This window comes from Frieseomelitta varia, unplaced genomic scaffold (genome assembly GCF_011392965.1).
Source record: "Frieseomelitta varia isolate USP_RPSP 00005682 unplaced genomic scaffold, Fvar_1.2 scaffold_418, whole genome shotgun sequence".
NCBI lineage: Eukaryota > Metazoa > Arthropoda > Insecta > Hymenoptera > Apidae > Frieseomelitta > Frieseomelitta varia.
This window is the reverse complement of record NW_025110166.1, coordinates 62,067-85,636: the sequence shown is the minus strand read 5'-3', so window position 1 is coordinate 85,636 and position 23,570 is coordinate 62,067. Positions and strand designations below refer to the sequence as shown.

At 25.4% G+C, this 23,570-nt stretch overlaps 1 protein-coding gene across 8 annotated transcripts in view; it reads left to right on the top strand.

The window, feature by feature from the left end:
- The window catches only part of LOC122531850 (dual 3',5'-cyclic-AMP and -GMP phosphodiesterase 11-like), a 211,079-nt gene that overhangs the window by 170,376 nt on the left and 17,133 nt on the right, over positions 1-23,570 (top strand). For 4 of the 8 annotated variants that reach the window (XM_043660112.1, XM_043660113.1, XM_043660108.1 and 1 more), the window contains 2 exons: positions 11,474-11,714; positions 20,378-20,750. In XM_043660112.1, the coding sequence (XP_043516047.1) occupies positions 11,506-11,714; positions 20,378-20,750 (582 nt within the window). In that variant the 5' untranslated portion in view covers positions 11,474-11,505. Of the gene's footprint in view, positions 1-11,470; positions 11,715-20,377; positions 20,751-23,570 lie in introns of all 8 variants that reach the window. The other 4 variants (XM_043660114.1, XM_043660111.1, XM_043660107.1 and 1 more) reach the window with 1 other exon arrangement.

Genomic DNA, 23,570 nt, shown 5'->3' with positions numbered 1-23,570 from the left:
AACTTGAGCGATAAAAATGATTTTACGTGTTTTTAACTTTCAATTCAATTGAATGTGAAAAGTTGTTCATAACAAAAACATCATTTACAATATTTACAATTAGTTTCGCAGATTTTATTGAAGTCCATTACAAATGGACACCATAAAATAACCGTTTCGCGTTGGATTTAATATTCACCTCTTGCATGAGATGGCATGTTTGTCAAAAGCAGTAATAATATGTTTTATGATACTTTTAATGTTCTCATAATATATGTATATAATATACATGTGCAATTTTTGCTTGGCATTAATTTTTACTTTGCATTACTGTATCATTTATATTTTTATTTATACTTATTCATATTTTTATAACATATTCGTATTTACTTGTTGTATATTTATATTTTGTTTATTATTTATATTACTAATGTTTTTATTTATTTTGACAATTTGTTATTTTAGTATGTTTCATAATGTAAAATAAATTAAAATTAATAAAATTCTGCAACACTGACGTTATAAATAGAATACATTTTTTATTATATTATTTTTTCATAATAGTTAGACTACGGATTTCTGTACATTTTTAAATTTTTACGGATAATTGAAGAAATAGAATTTAAATAGAAAATTGTTTCTTGTACATATTATTACAATTATTAATCTTCTTTGAGTATTTTATATATTTTTGCATATTGTGATTCGATAAACATTATTTTAGCCAGAATAAAATTTTTATTTTGTTTTGTATTTAACTATTCTTTTGACAAGCATTTATGAGGTTCCATAATGTTTCGAGATCTGACGCTCATAGCGCCATTAGTTTTGAAGTAAATTCTATTATTTTCGCATCTAGGATAATTTTTTATTAGTCATTCACACCTATCCAGCGTAAAATTAGCGAAATACAAGCGTCCCTAATCAATTCTCTCGAAAACTAACCCTGAGATGTTTTTTTTTTCCTTTCTTTTTTTTAACAAAGAATCATCTCGTGCCGCTTGACATTTCCCTTCAGGTACTGTTTTTATAATGTAAAGCGCGTTTCATAGAGTCAAAAGAAAAATGGAGTTTATTAAAACTGACGTCAGTTAGAATTTTATGCAAACTTCTATTGTATTACAATTCGTGCCTTTTTTCGTAACGCAGGACGTTTCAAAAGTTGAGTCAAGCGATCGTGAAATGAATATAAATTCGATCGCGACGCCATGCCGTCTCGGAATTTTCGGCATTGCCACTGCGCTACCATTCTGCAATTTATATTCCGTTTTCGTTGCTCTTTCGACGATTTAACGAGGTCATTGTATAAGAAAAATTTCTGTATATTGATTGACATCAGCTAAAGGCAAATCTAGAATCATTTTACATTTCGTTAATTAATATTCTACGTAAGATATATATTCAAATGATAAATATATAATATAACATGTGTAACGTATACAAAGACATTAAGAAATTTCTTTTTATATATATTTTTTCTAAGGTAATTTGCAAATTTGAAAACTGATTTAATATAATTTTTTCAGAGTTTCATTGTGAAATAAATATACAATAAATGATGTACTATAAACATTGCATGAATTTACAACTGAGTAGAAAGTGAAAAAATGAGTCGAAAAGAAAGAATGAAATTTTTTCATTTACCGCTTTATTTTGGAGAAAATCAAATTTAAAAATTTATTATCTAGAATTTAAATTTAATTAATCTTGGACTAGTCAGGAAAAAATGAATAAACAGGAGGTTATTCGACTTGCGAAAATAAATCAAAAGCGTAGAATTCAATTTTTTCATAAGACGTTTCGAGAAAATTATATACATTTGGAAATTTATGAAGTACACGGTTGCTTTTCGATTTTTAACTAAACACATTCAAAATCTATTTTTCGAAAATGAGATCTTAAACGGAAAACTTTTATTCTTTATTTTTCGCGTATTTTCTTAGATAAAATCAATCTTCTAACAATTATTAACTTCTGCCTAGTCTAAAATTAGACAAATCCGAGTATACCTAAAAAAAATTATCAAATCTAATTTTCTCGAAAACGAAAATTTCAAATGAAAACATTTTATTATTTCTTTTCGATTTACATATTTTTTTACACAAAATTATCCTACATTCTGCTACATGATTGTACCACTAGTTACGGGACATCCTCTATATTCAGATTTTTATTAAATAATAATTGAATTGTTTATTTTAAAAATAGTATATGTTACTTTGTTTTTAAATCGAGATATTTGAGGATTTGCGTTTTAACATGCCTAGAAAAATTGATGCTAACTTACGAGAAGATTTATTTACTAATTTACTATTTACTATTTAATTTTCATTCACTATTTAATTTTTAATTTCCTATTTAATTTTAATTTGGTATTTCTCATTTCGAATGCTCATATTTTTTTCAATATAAATAATGTCACTTAAACGTTAACGAATCGCCATTTTTCATTATTGTAAAGTGGCTGGTTTGCCACTTTCGAAATAAACGACTCAATTATAGAAATTGTATACTTAAGATATGAAACAGGCAAAAGTAAAAAATTTTCTTTTACGTTATTATATATTTTTTTTTTTTGCGTGTAATTTTTTGTATATTTGTTACATTCGCGTGATAGTGAAATTTATTCAAAAATTATGGAAAACGCATTCAATAGATATAATAATTCGGAATAATAGCCCGTTTCTTGAATGGGTTTAAAGTTTGTTGTTAGCTTTTGAAACTTTATGTAATTTTGTCGCGTCTTTGTGAATTGCATCGTAAACATTTAGGTAAGGGTCACCAGTAAGAAGTCGTGAAAGCAAGGAAACACGGCGACACGTTTTCAACTTATTACAGCATAAAAACTTTGCTTTATTTAGTAGATGTTTTTTAAGCTAACTTGTGAAAATATAGTGAAGTACAAGCAGAAATATATATATTCATGCTCATAAAGCGTTATAACTAGCAAAACTTCAGAATTTTATTCATTATTAACATTTTTATTACTTTAGTAACGTAGAATAGATGAAAAAAAAGAAAACATTTATTCGACATATGTACAATAATATTTATATAGATAATAGAAAATACAAAATATTATTGGATAATTAATGGTTGGCAAAAATAATTATGAAATTTTTTATTTTTATAACTCATAATTATAACAAAATGTATTCAAAATGTTTCTTTATAATTTCATAAATGGGTATTAAAATTCGAATTACTTTTTTTTATTGCATTTTGTATTTATATTTTAAGCAATTGGTACTCTTAATTGGTATTATTGGATAATTGTAAACCATAACAAAAAATTTTAATTTATTAATAAATATTATTATTAATTTCTAGAATATGAAATACAAAATGATGAAATACAATATGTAACATAAATTATTATACTCATTTTTTGACTTGACAATTAATTGCGTTGAAATCAATACTATACAATGATTACACTATAAAAATGTAGAGGGCCAATTGATGTTTATTAATTAATTAAGAAAAGAATCTTGTCTATTTTTTATTTACAAATTGATTCTTTATAATGCTTCTAATTATAAGTAGCTAATTTCTAGATTACGGTAGATTATGATCTTAAAATATGTTGAAATATGCAAATAACATACTATTATTGCAATACGTAAGTACATTGAAATACGTAATAACAATAACAGCTTTGTTTGCTATTGAAAATGATTAATAATTCACTTACATTAATAATCAATTAATTGATGATTCAAAATAATGACTAATATCATTAATTATGATTTAAATTACAATAAACTATAAGCATTTTTTTCTAAACCAGCCGCAAACAATGATAATCATTATCATTTAAAAGTAATTTATTGGCAGAAAATGATCGCTCATCACACGATCATTGGACGATATGATATATTTAAATTTGTTCTAATAGCGATTTTCAATTTCTGTCAGGGGCCATAACTATTATAACCAGAATGAAAAAATTCATAGAATAATAGTTTTTTTTTTTTTTTTGACTAAATAATACTAATATTTTTACTAATAGTAAAGCAAATAATATTAATATTTTTTTGAGTAAATAATAATAACGATTATAAATTTTAACAAAAATTGTTCCGTTGTTAATAACCATTATCGATGAGAGAAGTTTATTTCGATTACTTATAAAAGTTCTCAATGAGGGAAAATCTGTTTCGATTGCTGATAATAATTATCGACAATTCTCTTTTTTCATTCATTTTCACAAGATTTATATCAGAAAGTACATTCTACAATTTTTAAAATGTTTTGATGCGATTATGAAGGATTGTTTCGAATGGAAAATAATACTTTACGAAGGATTGTCGTCGAATGCAAAATAATACTTTAAACTTTACATTGTTACGAACGACCGAAATGAAGTTTTTTTTAAATCGATAACTATTATAATAAGCAAACATTTCTACTTATTAGAATTAAATTTCTCTTATCAACAACTTCTAGCGAACGAAGTAGGCTCTTGCACCAATAATGATTATCGATAACGTAAAACGTTTTCGGTTATTTGTAGTTATTATTTGTAACGAAACCCATTAATCATGTAGTTTTTTGAAAAATTTTCTTTACAATAGCAGCTTTTTAAAAATTTTTCTTTACATTTTGAAATCGTGTTTTGTAGCATGTAGGAAGTGCAGTCCTCATGAAAAAATAAGTCAAAAATGTGGAATAAAATTCTTTCATTCAAAGCTTTGTCTTTCGAAAAAATTTAGTTTGAAAATTTATCAGATATTTGAATTTGGCCTGAATTCTAAACGCTATGCTATTCTACGCTTCGAAGCTTTCTATGTGATAAAATAGGTCAGAAATATAGGATAAAATTTTCTTATTTGAAGCTTAATTTTCAAGAAAATAAACCTTGAATATATGTTTTGCTAAAGTCTTGGTACGATAAACTTTCAAATCCTTTCAAAACTTTCTTGAAAATGAAGCTTTGAATGAAAAAATTTCATTTTACACTTCCGACACTTATTTTTTTTTTATGAAGAATCATCATCTCTGCCTCTCACATGCTACAGAACATGCTTCAAACCATGGTGTTATAACGAGATCAGGTGATAGCAGAATATTCCTCGATAACATTCGACACTTTCATCATTTTTTTTCTTTCTTCTTTTTTTTTTTTGACAGAAGATATTGAATCATTTACTAAAATATTTTTACTTTACTTTAATATTTTTAATTTTTTAGCAGTTTTCATCGTGTAGAAAGCTGCATTTGTTACCAATAGTAATATTTATTCATAATACCACCTGGCCACGTCATTCGTAGATGAATTAATAAAACGAGCAACACTTCTATAGTTAGTTTGTTTTTTCGAATTGTTTTCTTGCAAATAATGATATACCGGGATTTCAAACTCGCACACTTGTCCAATTTTATCTGTCGTCTCGTCTACCGAAATTTATATATAATTTTCAGCAGTATCATTTTACTATTGCATTGCATTTATAGCAGTCGTCGAGATAGTTTTCACAAAGTGTTATCTCAGCAGGTATATTTCGATTCGCATAATTTACTATTGCATTGCATTTATAGCAGTCGTCGAGATAGTTTTCACAAAGTATTATCTCAGCAGGTATATTTTGATTCGCATAATTTAATAAGAAAACTACGTCACGTTTCCATTCACATCAAAACTTCGCCAACTCATATACGTATATTATATTTGCTGCGACCACTACTTATAATATAAAATTTCTTCTTCGTCGCAATTCACTCTTTTTCTGATATATTATTTTGTAATTTTGTTTTATTAATTGTGTTTGTGTTTATTTTGTAAATGTTGTGTTAATTGTGATTTGTTACATACATTGGCTCTCATTAATATTCGTACATTATAAATAAATTATTAAATATTGAAACTGTTATAATTTTGTTAAATTTAAACTGTTAAATATTAAAGCTGTTATAATTTTGTAAAAAAAATTTGTAAAGGATTTTGTCAAAAAAATCGTATAATAATAAACTTGGACTCATTTTATAACTTGAAGCCTCTACTTTCAAAATGCATCGTTTCATTTTATTCTAAGATGTTCTTACATCATGTAGCGGGTGAGTAAATGAAGATACCTTTCTTTTTGAACAATTTGACATTGAACAATTTTTTTCATGGCAAAATCCATAGTGGATTTGAAGATTAAAGACTCTTTTTTTACAAGAACCCTCGAAAATTTGATGTATGATCTTTTTTCGCCATTTTTATTGGACTCTGAACATTAGACTTAGATGATGAAAATACAAAAAGTCGCAATGTTTTCTTTGTTATATTTGCTTTCGCCTGATATTCGGAGTTCAATAAATTGGTAAAAAATCACGGTAAATTTTGGGGAGTCCTTGTGGGAGAAAGGAGGAGACTTTAATCTATAAATCCATTGTGTTCAGTCATCAAAAATTGTTTAATGTTTTTGTATACTATCACAATTTACAATATTTACGAGAAGGAAAGTGTCTTCACCATCTGTTACATACTGTAAAAACATCTTAGAATAAAACGAATGATGCATTTTCAAAATAGAGACTTTAAACTTTGAAATCATCTTAAATTTATTATTATACGATTTCTTTTTATTATAACAGTGAATTGACATAACAGTTAACTAAATTATAACAGTTTCAATACTTAATATTTATGAGATTTCTTTTTCACATACGTTATAGTGCACAGATCCTTCATTCATAAAATTGTTATTATAATAAAATTCCTATTCCGTCAATCCAATCGTGAATCAACGTATGTTGATTTTTTCTTACTTTGAACTTTTCATTAACTTAAAACATTACTCGTTTGCTATATATTATACTATTGTTACGAGTTTGCTGTTTCAAACTGTATTGATCTATTGTGTGTGATAGAATTATTACAGTGGTTTAGATTGTATTGACTCGAGAACGGTATTTGTTGTCATTTCCTGGAGAATTATTTGGTATCGCGTAATATTTTATATTATTATGTATTCTATAGAATGATATATCAGTCACGTTAAATATAACGATGTTTTGATTTAATTCACGAAAAGTTAATTTGAAATTTCAGTAAATAATGTCAAGTTTCAAAAGTACATTTGATAAATATAAATGACATGTGCAGCATACTTTTACGCAATATGCGAAATATGCAAAATAAAAAGATTTAAAAAAATTTGGAATTATCTACTGATAAAACAAATTTCTGCCCAGGCCCCGTTTTTATATTTTTTTTCTATAAAAATATGTATTTGCATAAACGTCATTTCAGTACTGATCGTAATACATCGATGAGTTAACATGTTGCGCTGGCAACTGGTTTGCGGACCATAACGAGTGACCGAACCGTATACAATAATTCGTCGCTTTCTTCTTCTTTAACTCGTCGGTATGATATCACTAGATAGAAATTATTAAGAGGTAATAAATTTATCATTTGTTTTGCCTGGGTTACATTTAAATATACTTAAAACTGAAAATGTTACAATTTGGGACAAAAAATTCTCGACGTGCGTGGCACGTCATTCCAGCGCAAGAGATTAAATAAATCAGTGCCTTATTCCTCGTTAAAGATAATAGCATACTGTATTTGGGTTTGTTAGAATTTCGGTAGGAAATTTAGAAAGTGATCACGATGTTGCCTATAGGTATACATGACGTATTACGTAAGCGTTACAAGTGAATATCTCTTAAATAAAATAAAGATACTTTTTATTATAGTATTTGTAAATGTAGAGGATACAAGGCTAGTATGTGAAATTTATTTTCACTTCAATTTCCACCTTTGAAATCACGTAAAAGTTTGTGTAATTTTCAAACGACCTTGACTGGTGAAATTCAGTGTAAGTATGTACAATTGACGTCACAACATTCGATATAACAATCTACTCGTAGGTGTTTAGAAGTTGGAGGTTACGTGTGCTTTAAATTCTGTATCATAATATTGTAATATCCTAATAATTATTTAAATAGAAAAGTATAAATCGCTTAAGAAGCAATAACTCGCACTATATAAAATGCATCGAGGTTTCATCTCATGTAAGATATGTAATATATATATATATATATATATTCATTTGTAATAGTTGCCTGTTGTATAATACATCAATCGAAATATGTACTTAACCTGTTGTACATCGTTCCGAAGGATTATGGACACTAATTATCATTTAGATTTCAATCTATTTTCTCTTTCTTTATCAAGTATTTTCTATGCAAACGTTATATGCAATTGTTACATGCATATAAATTAACGGTATTTTATGCAAATATTTTATTCCGTGCAAATGGGTGTAAAAACATAGGAATTTATAACCTTTAATTTACATCTTTATGAAGTATTCATAAGTACATTTGTTTATATTAATATTTCACAATTTTATCTTCATATTGTATCGTCTGATCTCCACACGTCCGAACATATTATTACAGAAACGTGTATATAATATTATTAATGAAATCACTATAGTATAATGTAAAATTACGAATATTATATTTTTTTAAGAAGAGTTCTTCTCGCAAATATTTAAATCACGTTTTGATATAATTTAATTTAATTAATAATATATAATAATAAATGATATAATTTTTTTAGGATATTAGAAAATGTTTTGTCTCTCATTTATTTTATGTTTAAAATAATTTAATTGATAATTTATTCTGTATAGTTACTATTTTACTTAAATTATTTTTTGAACATTTGAGACAAAGCATTTATATATATATTTGTTATTTATTATATATATAATTTATTAAAATTTGTATAATTTTATTCTAAATTTTCAAATATTTATTAATTATTCATTCGTTATAAAATTTACTAAATTATTATAGATTTAATAATCTTTATAGAGGAATACACATTTTATTTAAAAATGAGAAGTTTTGTATGAATCTCTTTTCTATTTACATACGCAATTCTATATTTACATGGATTTTGATTTACTAGAAAAAACGAATTCAGTTTTTTTTTATATGATTTATTTTGATTTAACTTGATCCGAACGATAGCTTAATAATGTCTATTTAAATGTATCATTTTACATTCGAAACTTTTTAAAATAATTTCTCTTAGATTTTTGATTTACGTTTTACGAAGTGAATTTTTTTTCTATTTTATGGAATAATTGTGCAAAATTTACATTAAATTGCAAGAAATTTTCCTCCATTTTGATTTTAATATTATTTCGATTTTCCATTTGGTGTAGGTTAGCTTGTATTATTATTACATATTTTTTTAAAATAAAAATACACTATATTATATATAATTTACTTATGTATATAACTATGTATATAATTATATATATATGTATATGTAAAAAATTGTGTTTAATAATTATAATACAAAATTTGATTATATGTCACATTTAAATGTATTAATCACGTAAGATTGTGTTATTCAATATAATTAAATGTTATTATTAAATCGCAATTCACATTAAATCGTAGTTCAAATAATTAACCCTTTTGATAGACTAAAAAACTAGGAAGAATATCTACATGTATTTTTTATTGCATTATAGTATTTATATTAATTTATTTAAAATAATTTGTTAAAGTTTATAATCCTTTGATATATTTTTATATAAGAATGAATGCGAATCATAATGAAGAATCTCAAAATTTTGATCATTCGGCAGAAGTTTTATCATTAAAGTCCATCTTCAATGAGCCATACAGAATATTGTACCAATAATGACTCAAAAACAATATAGATGAGACTTAATTTATGAAAAAGTTTTTGAACACATCCTAATAAAATTTAAGGTTGTGTACACTGCAAAAAAATGCAAATAATAAATAAATAATTTCTACAAAACTACATTGTTGATAGAAGTAAACTGTAATAATTTTGATTTTTCTTGTTTATTAATCAGTGATTACTGATTATACGTTTAATTACTAATCATACATTTAATGTTTTAATTTCACATTAATTATAAGCCGTCAATTATTAATCAGATTACGTTTTGTCGAATTCTGGACCATAGCGTCCGGATGTGATTATATTTTGGTAAATGACAAATGTAGATATTTTTTATTCACTTTATTCAGATGAATTATAATCGAATTGAATTTTAACAGACTGTATTAAAACGGTAAATTAATTGTATTTTGCTATTTTACTTTCTTATATATTATATTTTATTTATTTATTATATGTAAATGTTTATAAATTTACACAAAGTATTATTTTTTGAAAAAGACATCTTTGAAAAATATTTCGCTTAGTCTTCAATTAGTATTGTTGGATATGTAATGATAGTAATTTATGTTACATTGCAAACATCAATTAAAATAATAAATTCGTTATTATATAGAATAGTATTTATTTGCTATTAGAATATTATTATACTATAGAAGAGTATTTATTTGCTATTATTAGAATAGTATATATTTCAAGTAAGCATTGATAAAAATTATTATATCGAAATATCTTTTTCTATGCAGTAACATTTTTGTATAAGTTTATCAAAATAAATACAAGGTCTTATTTAAAAATAATCGAACTTTTCAAAAATAACAAAACGCAAAGAAATGTATTATTTTATTCAAAATGATGAACGATTTTTCATTGTCATTTTATGCTGTCGAGCTATTTGAATGTTAATCTAATTTAATATTAATCTAACAAGATGTTTTAAATATCTGCAAGTTTTCCTTGCATGGATATTTGAATCATTAAAAACAACAAATAACCGCAAAAAAAGAAAAAAAAATTAAATTTGAATACAGTGAACGATGCTATATTTCAAATATATTTATAATTTGCCAAAGAAGCGTTAATAGCGAAAACACGAAAGTGAAACTTTATTTTATAACGTATGTCCGAAAACTAAAGTCAATTTAAATGTTATAACTAGACTGTGGAGTTCTGTGCATTTGCGAGAAATCGAAAGGTGCGCAAATGCACAGAACTCCACAGAATGTCATAAAATTGAGACACAAAAAAAGATGACATTTTTCATAGATAGATAGATAGATAGATAGATATACCACTATTGATTTCTTGTTTTTGTAAATATAATCTATAATTATAATCTATAATAGACAATATTGTAGAGATATAATATAAACAATGTTTATTTAATAAAAGTAATGATAATAGAACAACAAATAATTAAACAACACGAATTAACAACTCAAATAAACTCTGTTAACAACACAATTGACACTTTTAACAGTTCTCTCTCAATGCTCTCTCATTCTGCTCTTTTCAAAAAGAAAAGCGCTCCATGCTTACGTTGTGCTGCTTCTCACATCACATTCATATTTTATCGTATTTCTATGATCATCAGCAAACAGGCCATCTGTTATATTTAAACATAACTAAAATTATAACTACAGATTAATTATAATAACCGATACTACAATATATATTATATGAAAGACAACATATATTATAATATATATTATATATTATATAAAAAGCAATTTATATTATAATATATTATAATATAAATATCGTCGCAAGAATCGAAACGCCAGAAGGATACATAATGATGATAGTTGGTTTGTCAAGTAGGCCTGCACTTGCGGAGCATCGAAGAACCGAGAATGACGGCGGAGACGGCAGCTCCTTGTGTGCAGGGGATGCAAGGGGCGCAGACTGCTGTGGCTGGTCAGGGCACATTGCAACAGGTGCAGGATGGAAAGTCCACCGGTGGTTATTACTCTTCGACTTCTGCCGTCTATGATCCGGAATACGCCCGCATGGAAGCTTGGCTCGACGAACATCCAGACTTCGTCAACGACTATTTCCTCAGGTGATTATTACGAAAATTACAGTTGTTAAATACAGAAATGAACGAAAGTATTATATACAATCGATAAACTGTTATAATTTTACAGAAATCAATCCAGTTCACCTCGTTTTAAAGTGCAAAGTCTCCACAGCCCTCTATATAATAGATGTTTTTCAATCATGTAGCAAATGGGAACGCAAGGATACTTTTGTTCTCGAAAATTTTCAAAATTCAAATGCTTCTGAAAACGTTGAGAAAATTTTTTTACGGCTGAATCTATCACGGTCTTGAAGATTGAAGTCTGCTCTTGAAACTTACTGCTATACGAGTTTTTCTCGCCGTTTTATTGATTACTTCAAATTATTAGATTTAAATGGTAAAACGGTAGGATTTCTTGAATTTTTGTCGTTTAACCTTGATGTTAAAGATTCAATAAAATGGCGAAAAATAAAATTTCAAGGAAAGATTTCTATCTTTGAGATTATGGTAGATCTAGTTATGAAAAAAAATTTTCAGCGATTTTTGAGTTTTTACAGTTTTTGACAACGAAATCAATCAATCAGTCAATCAATTTTTGACAACGTATTCTTGTTTTTCCATTTAATCCATGATATAGAAATGCTTTTGAGGAAAAAGTCTCAAAATTGGTACAGTAGAGATTGCACTCTCTAAAATGAGACTAATTGGATTGATGTACGAGTTTGTTTCACAAAGTTCGAACAATTTAAAGCATCAATAATTTTTTATCGAGTGTGCAAATAGCTTTGTCCACGTTATTACGACATTCGAATTAGTAGTTATTACATATATGATAGAAATTCTACATTTTGAAAAAGAAAATCAGTTGTTATTAGTAGCATGTTTGCTATCGTAGTATACTGTACGTCATAACATACGTTTACTAAAGATCATGATTAGTTTTTTATACTTTTGTACAACGTACGGTGTGCGTCATGCAATTGCAATGGATTATACTAGCTGATTCATCCGACTGTAATGAAATATCCTTTTTTTTTTTTTGAAATTAGAAAAAGATGAAAGGTAGACTATTTACTTATGATAATAGTTTTTCCGTAAGTACAATGTTGCAAATGTTACACGGTTTTTTCAAATGGAAATGTTTCTTTTTTTTTGTATGTGTCATATTCCATAAAAGAGTATTACGATAAATTATATTATATAAAGTATATTCATTAGTTTGATTTTGCAAAACCTATCGAGACGAAAAGAACATAACACAAGAATAGTCCATTACGTTTTTCCTTGTTTTTTTTACAGAATTGTAATGTTACAAAATTAAAATATATTGTTTTAATATCTTTTTACATGCGATGATGAAAAGATTCGAGATGTGAAAAAACAAATTTCTATTTTAAAAAAAATAGTGCAACTTCAAAATGTATGTGCATTATTATATTTGCAAAAGAATGATTGTTTCTAATTGCAGTAAAAAAAAAAAAAAGACATGTTATAATTGAATCATTCTGTATCTTAAATTTAGTAAAGCGGAAAAATTTGTTCAAGAAAGAATTTAATAGTATAATCTTTTTTTCCTACTTCGTTTGTTATTTTTTACGAGTTCTACAATGCATCCGAAAAATGCAAATACATTTTATAAAAATAGAATTATTCTTTTTTTAACTCGCATCAATTTCTTGAAACATTTTATGTGAAGAAGCATATTGGGATAAAGTATTTAAAACAATATTTTGTGAGATGTTTTTTTATGCACGATATAATTTTATTTTGTACAGTGACTATTTGAAATATTTTTTTTTTTTAATCAAGCGTATTAAATCTGAATTAAGAACTTAAACGTATATGTAAGAACGTGATAATTGTATTTATTTAATTGTTTTATTACTACTGTTGCCAATTCGTCCATAATATTGTCAATATTGAAATAATAACAAAACCAAAAAACACGTAGTTTACTTATTTTAAAGATTAAATTGATTATAAAAATGAAATCGCCGCGTTAGAAAATCACAAAAAAATGATAAATACGTATAAATAGTTGGTAACATATTTCATAATTAAATTGAAGATTTTTATGCAAATTCATACTCTTTTTTTTAGAATATAATTTAAAAAAAAAGGATCTCAATAAAAATATATTTTCGTATTAAATATTATAAAAATCACTATACTCTGAATATTTTTATACTTTGTATAATTTGCATTTTGTATAATTTTGTATTTTTTAATTTCCTATAAATGCATATAAATTCACAATTTGTTGATGATTATTAGTATCTGTGACTTTTATGAAATTCATTTTTTTAATATTTCTGCGAAATTTTTAATTTTAAAGTTATTTACGATTGTTTTCGGTCTAATTTATTTCACGAACTATTTTATAACATAAATCTTGATTATTACATAGTGAATTTAATAGCGATACATCTTTCTTTTCTATCAATATTTTTAGTAATCTTTATAATCAGTATATGTATCCTTCATATATTTTCTCTTTTTTTTAATATTTGCAGTTCATTTTATACGAAATAATTGATTTTTGTTTGAATATATACAAGATACAATGAGAAGCATAATTGTATCAATTGACAATGATAAATTGTCGATAATTTATAGCTTCTACTTTGACAATCGTCAGTTCGTTCTTCTCGAAGATAATTTTACATCATGCAACGAGTGGGAAAGTGAGAATATTTTTCTTCTCGAAAATTGTAAAAATTTGTGTAAACACATTTAAAAAATCTTTTCATAATTAAGTCCTTAAAACTCGCTGTATAAATTTTTTTTACCTTTTTTTGCACTTGGAAGATTAGGATTAATGACGAGATGTTAGGATTCTGTAAATTTTCGTCATTTAACTCTAATATTCAACGTTATTATAAAATAAAATAGTGGAAAAATCAATACAAGTTTTAAGAGATCCTTGTGAAAGGGAGATTTTGCTCTTCAAAGTAATGATGGATCTAGTTACGAAAAAAATTTTTTAATGTTTTTACAAATGTTTGAGTTTTTACAGTTTTCGAGAAAAATGTATCCTGTATATACTTTCCCAGTTGCTACATGATGTAAGATTATCTTCGAAAGAAAGAAACTCATGACTGTCAAAGCAAATGTTTCAAGCTTTAAAATGAGACCGAGTGGTCATTTGATCTCTTTTTATGATGTCGTCTTGTAAATTTAAATTATCGATAATCTTTTAGTTATTAGTACAGTTATAATGTTTTTTAAACTAAGCATTTTTAGAGGAAACTAGTAACTCTAGAAATTATTTGCAGAGAATTTCCACTTGCTACGTGATAAAAAAATATCTTTGAAAAAAATGAATCCAGGATTATAAAAGTAAAAGCATCATATTCTAAAATGAATTCAAGTGAAGTTTTATGCGATTTTTTTCATTTTTGTCATAGCAATTTTAATATCAAAAATTTCTTAAGAATCGAAAATTTAGTGCCCGAATATTTATAAAAGTAAATGTATATCTGCAGTTCTTAAAAAAAAAATGTCACGTGTCACGTGCTTTCACTTTCGAGATATTCTCGTTTCAAGTTCTCAACATCAATTTTTCTCATTAATAATGTTTCTTTATTTTCTTTTACAGTACATAAATGTACATTTTTTTCACTTTTTATTTTGTATAATTGTTTCTCTTTCTTCCCATATGTATGTATCATATACATATAATATCTACTATATACATATCTAAAATATACTATATATAGTATATTTAATATACTTTCTAATAAAATAAAAATATAGAATATAATTTTAACAAAATATACAAAATAAGTTATAAAATTTATATAATTATAAATAAGTTATAATTATAATAAAAATAGAAAATAAAAAGAAATTATACCTTATTGTATCATCCTATTCTAATTATTTTATCGTTACATTTTTCTGAATATTAAAAGTAATATCCTGAAATATAATATAATATGATGGAAACTGTTCTTTACATTATCTGCAGTGGAGAATATACATAATCCATCTACATTGAATAGCGGAGCAGAACAATAGATAAATATTGTTTATAATTAACAATAGATAAATATTGTTTATAATTAATATATAATTATTGTTATAATTAATATTAATTACTATTTATTAATTATAAATATTATTTATAATTAATAAATAGAAATTTAAGAAATTTAATGGAAAGTGTAATACGAAATTGAAAATATAATTGATAATATCGAAGTATGAAAAGAATTATATGTATTATACTACAGAAAATACTTATGATTTTTGAACGACTTGAGTTTACTGTCCTATTAACAATAATATAATATAATCATTTCAATATATGAAAGATGTTCAGTACAGGTAACTCTATATATATATATATATAATTCTAAGAACGTAAAGATATATAAATATACACGCAATATTTTGATAAAAAGACGGAATATTCAAAATTACTTAATTCATTTATAAAAAATAATCAATCAATACATATTAACATTATCGTTCATGCGAACGAATTTATTATGTAATCTAACACAAAATTTATGGACTTGCAATGTTTATATGTGTATAAATGAAATGTTGGACTTTGATTAAACTGTTTTATTATTTTGTTGAGCTTATAAAATTTTATACATTTTTTGTGATAAGTACAGAAATATATTTTACAACTTAATTAATGTATAAATTTTTTTGAAATTATGACGTGCGGTATTTTTCCTTATAATTACAGTTATGATTGGAAAGTATTTTGTAAATATAATTTTAATTGCTGATTAATTGGCATTAATTTACATTTCAACCAATTATAAACTTTGATAACATTTTCATAAATTCATTATTATTTGCTTTGATATTTTCTGGTATTCCTAAACGGTGCTTATACGCAAATTTATAAGATTATTCAAAAGATTAAACTGCTATTATAAAGAAATTAAATACTGACGCAAACTATAGATATATTAGATTAAAAAAAAAATTAGCTTGAAATATGCGGGGATTCACTATGCAATTACGATGATATTTGATTTAATGATTGTTAATAATATCTTACAAAAAACTTAACTTCGCGGAGTTCAAGAAGTAAATTTCTATTAGCTTTGTACATTTTCTTTCTTTTTTTTTTTTTTTTCATAAAATTTTTTACATACATTTTTTTACATAAATTAATCTAAAAATTTTTAATTTTTAGTTTTTCGAATAAAGAATACGAATAAAAGTATCATAATTTTGTAATTATTGATAAAAATATATAAATTTACATTCATCCAATTATCACTAATACGTATTATCACTAAATATTTGCATCGAATGCAGTAATGAATAAATTCATTCTCGTTTGCCATTTTCGAACTGCTTAATTTCGAGGTTATTTTTGTATTATTTCCAAATTAGTTGTCATTTTAATATTAATTAACAATTACCATAAAATGGTAAAAGAACGGGAAAATATTTGAATTTTAAACAACAATTATATTGTTTTATTCTGTATTCCCGGACTAATCTTATTGTTCCTAAATATTCTTCATCGACCAATTACGAATAGTTTCTTTAATTGAATCATTACTTTTAATGAAATAGTACAAATGTTTATTAGCAAACGTTTATTATTTATTTTTTATTTGTTGATGTTCATTGATTATTGTTATAGCCAATATCCTCTCTTAACCCTTTATTTGAAAGGGTATTAAAAGTACGATCGATAGTTTATATATTCGAAGCAAAATGTGATCAAAAATAAAATAATAATATAAATTTCGCGAATTAGCATATTAATTGTAGAAGAATAATAATTATGGAGAACTGACGGTACAATATTTTCAAATAGTGTAAGTTTTACAAACCGAACAGACAAGGTTTCAAGCTTCAGGTATAAATTTATGTTTAAAAATAAGAATTATTGGCGTAAAAATGTATTATATATCTAGTTTCACTGTTAGATTTGTGCTGAGAAACAGTTTGCTATTTTCAATTGGAAAAAAATGAGAGTGAAGATAAAAACATCATGAAAGAGGAAAATATCAATTTTACACAAAAAATTAATTAAATCTTCCACAATTAGTTTACACAAATTTTTTTTTTTTTGTAATTGTAGTATAATATAATACATGCGCTTGATTCTAAAACAATAATAATATATTTTCATTTAAAATTTCCTTTTCAAGAAATTTAAATTTGAAAATTTATGAAATTACACTTGAATTTGGCCACACATGTTATTTGAGATAAAATAAAATGCAACAATATAAAATAACGAATTATTTCAACTGATTTATTATTGTTATTTTAAAAATAACATAGAAATTAGAAGAAATAAATTATTTCTAAATAATTCTTTATTTCAGTTATAGAAAATTATTCAAATAGCAAATAATCTGAAACATTTATAACGAGATTATCTATTGAATGATTAAAAAGTATTTGAAAAATCATTTGGATAAATATTATCTAATATGTAAGAATATTATTATTGAAAAAAGATAAAATAAAATTTCACAAATTGAATAATGAAATAATGTAGAAAAAAAATTATTCTCACGATCAGGTAAATTAATGTTTAGTTATGTCAATAGTTAAATAAAATAATATATTAGTCAATTATGTTATTTAAATAATGCCTATTTGGCTAATTCCAGGTTGGAGAAGTGAATCAATTTCGTCCGCAATAAATAAAAAGTGTAGAATAAAATTTAAAGCCTCATTTTTAAAAAGATAAACCTCGAATTTTTTTTTAAGAATTGGCCTTGGTAAACATGTCGATAAATTTTCAAATTTAATTTTCTCGAAAACGAAAATACTTTATACATACTGGCAGGAAACAAAGTACAAGTCTGCAGACAAGTCTTTCATTGTCTTTTTTGTCTTTTGCGACTATCCACGGTTAATGAAAATTCAGAAAATGAAAAATTTTTATTCTATGTTCCCCACTTATTTTCATACAGTATTATTCATTATTTTTCAGTTTGGAATTACTTAAATTCAAGATATACTTGATAAATTGTCAAACTCAAAAACAAAGAAATGTTATTCTTTCTTTTTAATTTATTTTTGCATATAAAATTATATTTTAATCAAACGTATTATTGAAACATTTTGTATTTTACACAAACTGTTCTGTGTATGTATATTACGTTATGATTGAATTTGATTGAATGCTATCCTGCTAGATATTAATTTAATGTGAAATAGAGAGAATATTTTAAAAATAAATGTATATAATAAAATAAAATATATATACAAATAAATAAGAATATGTATAATATATATGTATAATATATTAGTATATTAAAATAATAATAGTATGTTATTAGGTAATAAAAAGTAATTCTGTACTTTTATAATATTAGAGCATTCCATATAAATCCATTTTAAGTTTAAATATATATATATATATATATATATAAAATTTCGAAGAATTTGTAATTACCAATATTAATTTTTCCTGTCATCAATTTATTATTCTTTTAGATACGAAGAAAATACTAATTCTGTGTACCTTAAAATATATTGAACCAATCATAAATCTAAATTTTAACTCAAATAATTTATTATTATTCTGAAATTTTGCATACAGTTCTCCATTTTTGTTACTAGTTTATCGTTAAATCAATGATAAAGTCCAAAAAGAGCATCGAGAGTTATACTTGCTATATGTTTATATATAACAATATTATCCATTGCAGTGTTTCCCAACCTTTAACATCTGCGGACCGGCGAAAATAGGAAAAATATTTCGCGGACCGGTGTCAGCTAAACATAAAAAAACAATATATAAATAGGTATTTCATTTATTAAATCTAATATTATACAAATATAATTTTTATTTAGTGCGACATTTGTTGCTGCTTATTTTTTAATAAATTTGATATACTACGTGGCTGCAGGTTTGTTTTTGTGAGACGAAAGCATTAACATCCAATCGATTTCTTTGTTTGGTTTTTATTACTGACATAGTCGAAAAAACGATCAACAATTTGATAGCTTTATAACAGAGATGGATATTCGTTATCGAGAGATATCCAGAATTGAGACAATGATTGCAGCGGTGTGATTCATTGAAAGAATTGTTGAATCGAGAACATGTAAAATATTTAATTATTTCAAATTGGGATTTATATTTAATATGTTCTCTTTTGATGGATACACGTTGTTTATTTAGGTTTATATCTGTGAAAAGTAGTTGAGAGGTTTAAATAACCTTAGAAAGGACATTAAAATTTTTAAATGTTTCGGAGACCGGTGCCAGTTGGGAAACACTGATCTATTGTGTTATATATATATATATCCCAGAAGGAAACTGTTATACATAATTTTACTAGTGTATTTTCTGAATAAAATAGCATATATCATAACACTATAAGTGAATTTTGATTCGCTTGTTTTCTATCTAGAAATTCAAAAAATAGATTTACTTATTTTCAGAGTCTGTTTTTTGAAATAAATAAAAAACATATGAATGAACCAGTGTGTTTTGTAATGAAAAAAGATTATAGATTATAGACACTATGGGTTTTGATCCACAATAGATTTTTAAAATGAGTAAATCTGTTTTTTGAAACAAATAAAAAAACAAGCGAATCAAAACCCATAAGTTTCTACAATCTTTTTCATTACAAAACATATTAGTATTTGATTTCTCCTGGAGCAACTTGTACAATAAGATAAAAATAACAATTGTAATAGTAAAACAAATAAGCAAGGAGTTCATAAAATTCTAACGAGAATTGCTCACACAGAAAAGTGACGAGACAGACGGTAGACATGTGGCTAGTCTCGCACGCGACGCCAACATCATCGTCGAGCAGTTGCATGGAGTTGTCCAGTCCTACCCATGCAGGTGGTACGTCATCTTCTGGCCGGGGTGGCTCTGGCGGATCAGGTGCTACAACGCCTGTTCGTAAAATCTCAGCTCATGAGTTTGAGCGCGGTGGTTTGTTAAAGCCGATCGTGAACACAATTGACGGGACGCCCACATTTCTTAGCGTTTCGCCTGGGGATTCGGGCCAACCAGGAGGTCAGCAGGTTAGCTCGGGAAACGCGGGCAGACCCCAAAGACGATCCAGACACGAATTGAGGCATCTCGATGAGAAGGATCTCATCTTTGAATTGGTACGTATTTCAATTGATTTCGTTGATTTCCTCGTTTTGCATTTCTCTGCTTGATCCGTAAGAGAATCAAGCAAGGATTCATCGCAATGCTAGAAATACTTTGGTTTCTTAAAATTTCGTAAAATTATAGAATCTAGATGAAAGACATAACCAAATTTCTTTTAGTATTTAGAAATAGAATTTGATAATATCAACCTCTTGCGCTGTAATGACGTCGCACACACGTCGAGAATTTTTTGTCCCAAAATTGCAACATTTTCTCAGTTTTAAGTATATTTATAGCCCAGACAAAACAAATAATAAATTTATTACTTTTCAATAATTTATATCCAGTGATATCATACCGACGAAAAGAAAGCGACGAATTGTTGTATACGGTTTGGTCACTCGTTATGGTCCGCAATCAGTTGCCAGTGCAAGTGGTTAAATGGGCACTTCTGTTGGCATTCGAAATTAAGAAAAATGAAGTTATTACAGAAATAGCAAGTACATTCTGAGAACATTTGTTTCATTTGCCAATTCAATTTGTAAATATATTTTTTTCTATGTTAATAAATAATCTTTGATTATTCATTAGTTTACTCTTTATTAACCTTGTTACTTGCTGTCGAAAAAAATTTAGTTTTTCTTTTATGTTATAATTTCTTGACAATAAAGTTATATTCTGTTTTTAATTTATTAAAAAGTATTACACAAAAGTATAATTTTCATAATATTAAGAAAATTCACTTGTTAATCAAGAAATTCAATCAATTGAAATGTTGTGCCAACACAACGTTGGACTTCAAAGTGGGTTGATGTCTCAGTAATATCGACAGTTAAAGTTATTTTCAATCTTTAAATAATTCGTAAACATTATTTATTTAATTTAATCTTTTATATTTATGAAATTTAATGTTTATGTTTTGTGAAATGTTTAAAACTGATGATTGAAATTTCGTTTTTTTTATTAATTAAAAAATTATGAAAACGTATATATGTGTATGCTGTAACATTCTTTATTCAACTAATTAAAATAATTTTCTTATCTAATAAAAAAAAATAAAAATTTTGCTTCAACTTAATTTTTTGTAGGTAGTACCATTGAAAATATATGTTGACAATAAATTTGAATCAAGTCATAATCTTGAAGCAATAGAATGAAAAATAAGATAATTTGGAATATTAAAAATCGTCTATATTTTTAGAAAATAAATTTTTATATTTTTTATTACCTAATTGTTGCAATCTTATTCTTCATTCAAACATATTGCACTTGCATTTCAAAATAATCAGGAGAGACGTAACCACGTAATCACAATATTATTAAATCGAAATAAAAATATTTGTTAAATCTTTTTATGTAGAGAATAAGAAAAGTGTATCAATTTTGGGAAAAAGATATGCAACTTTATCTTACAGTTTGCTTAAAGTCAGATCTTGAAGAAGGCCTCTCAAGAAATAACAAATAAAAGTTCTTCAAGAAACTTTTATCTTTGATCCAGATATATACATCATACAGGATATATTCGCGATGGACCTTGTATTTTCTAATAAATGATAAGTTTTTGAAAAAAATTGGAAGAGGAGAAAGTTTTTCATGGCCAACATGATGGCGTATTCGAATTTTCTATATTTGTAATGTTGTTCAAAAGACAGAGAGGATCTTCAATTTTTTGGATGGAATATTTTTTGTTTCATTAATCGATGTTCCCCATGAAAAAGATATTAATTAATATATATCGAGAAACTAATAGTTTAGGAGATATTTTGATCTTAATTCTATAAAATATATCTAGCATGTAAAAGAAAATCTTTCATGCAATTCTTGTATCCATACTCTCTGTATTTCATACAGAAATTTTATAAAATTAAAATTAAAATCTCCTAAAACAATAGTTTTTCGATATAGGTTAATACATTTTTTTTTTAGAGAATGTAGAACTTAATAATCGATTAATGCATTCCATTTAAATAATATAAAAATATCATTCCATTTAAAAAATTGGAGATGGCTTTCATTTCTCTAATATTGGGGTGCGTCATTACATTGGTTATAAAAAATGGTACAACTTTTTCTTCTTTCATTTGTTTTAAAAAATTACTATTTTACTATTTAATTTTCAAAAATTTATGAGAAAAATCCTGGTCCATAATGTTGCGAACATCACGTATAATGCAGTCGAAACTATTGCTTAATAAAATTTTTGTCTATCCTTTGTTGTTCTAAAATTATGACCCTGGTATTTTACTCTGCTTTTTTGTTTTTTTATTTAATATTACAAATTTCTTTTTAGATTTTTTACATTATTGGTAATATAGAAGACTTTTTATTACATTTTGTTAAATTTATATCTATAATATAAATAAATATAAAATAATATAAATTCATATCTTATATATTATAATTTACAAGTAACTAAATAAATTTTTCTTTCTTTAATAATGATATATATTCAGTACTTGAATAAGTTTCCGCCGCTTACTGATGGTTGGTGTCACCAATATTGTATGCAGTAGTTTAAGATGGTGACGCATCTGTATGCAACTACTATAAACAAGCTTTAAAATTCAGTACAAGCCATTTGAGTATCGCCATTGTCAACAACAAATTTTTCTATTGCATTGAAAATGTTGAATTTCATGCCGGCAAAAGAACATTTGCGGGTGGTCTTACTCCCGACGCTTGAGAAAAGTGCAGCTGAGAGAAACTTATATTAATGCAGAAACTTATATTAATTCTCCCTCTGAAAGAACTTGTAGAAAATGGTTTCAACGATTTCGAGAAAGTTTCGGCGACTGTGATGTGAAAGACAAAGAACGCTCTGGTGCACCAACAGA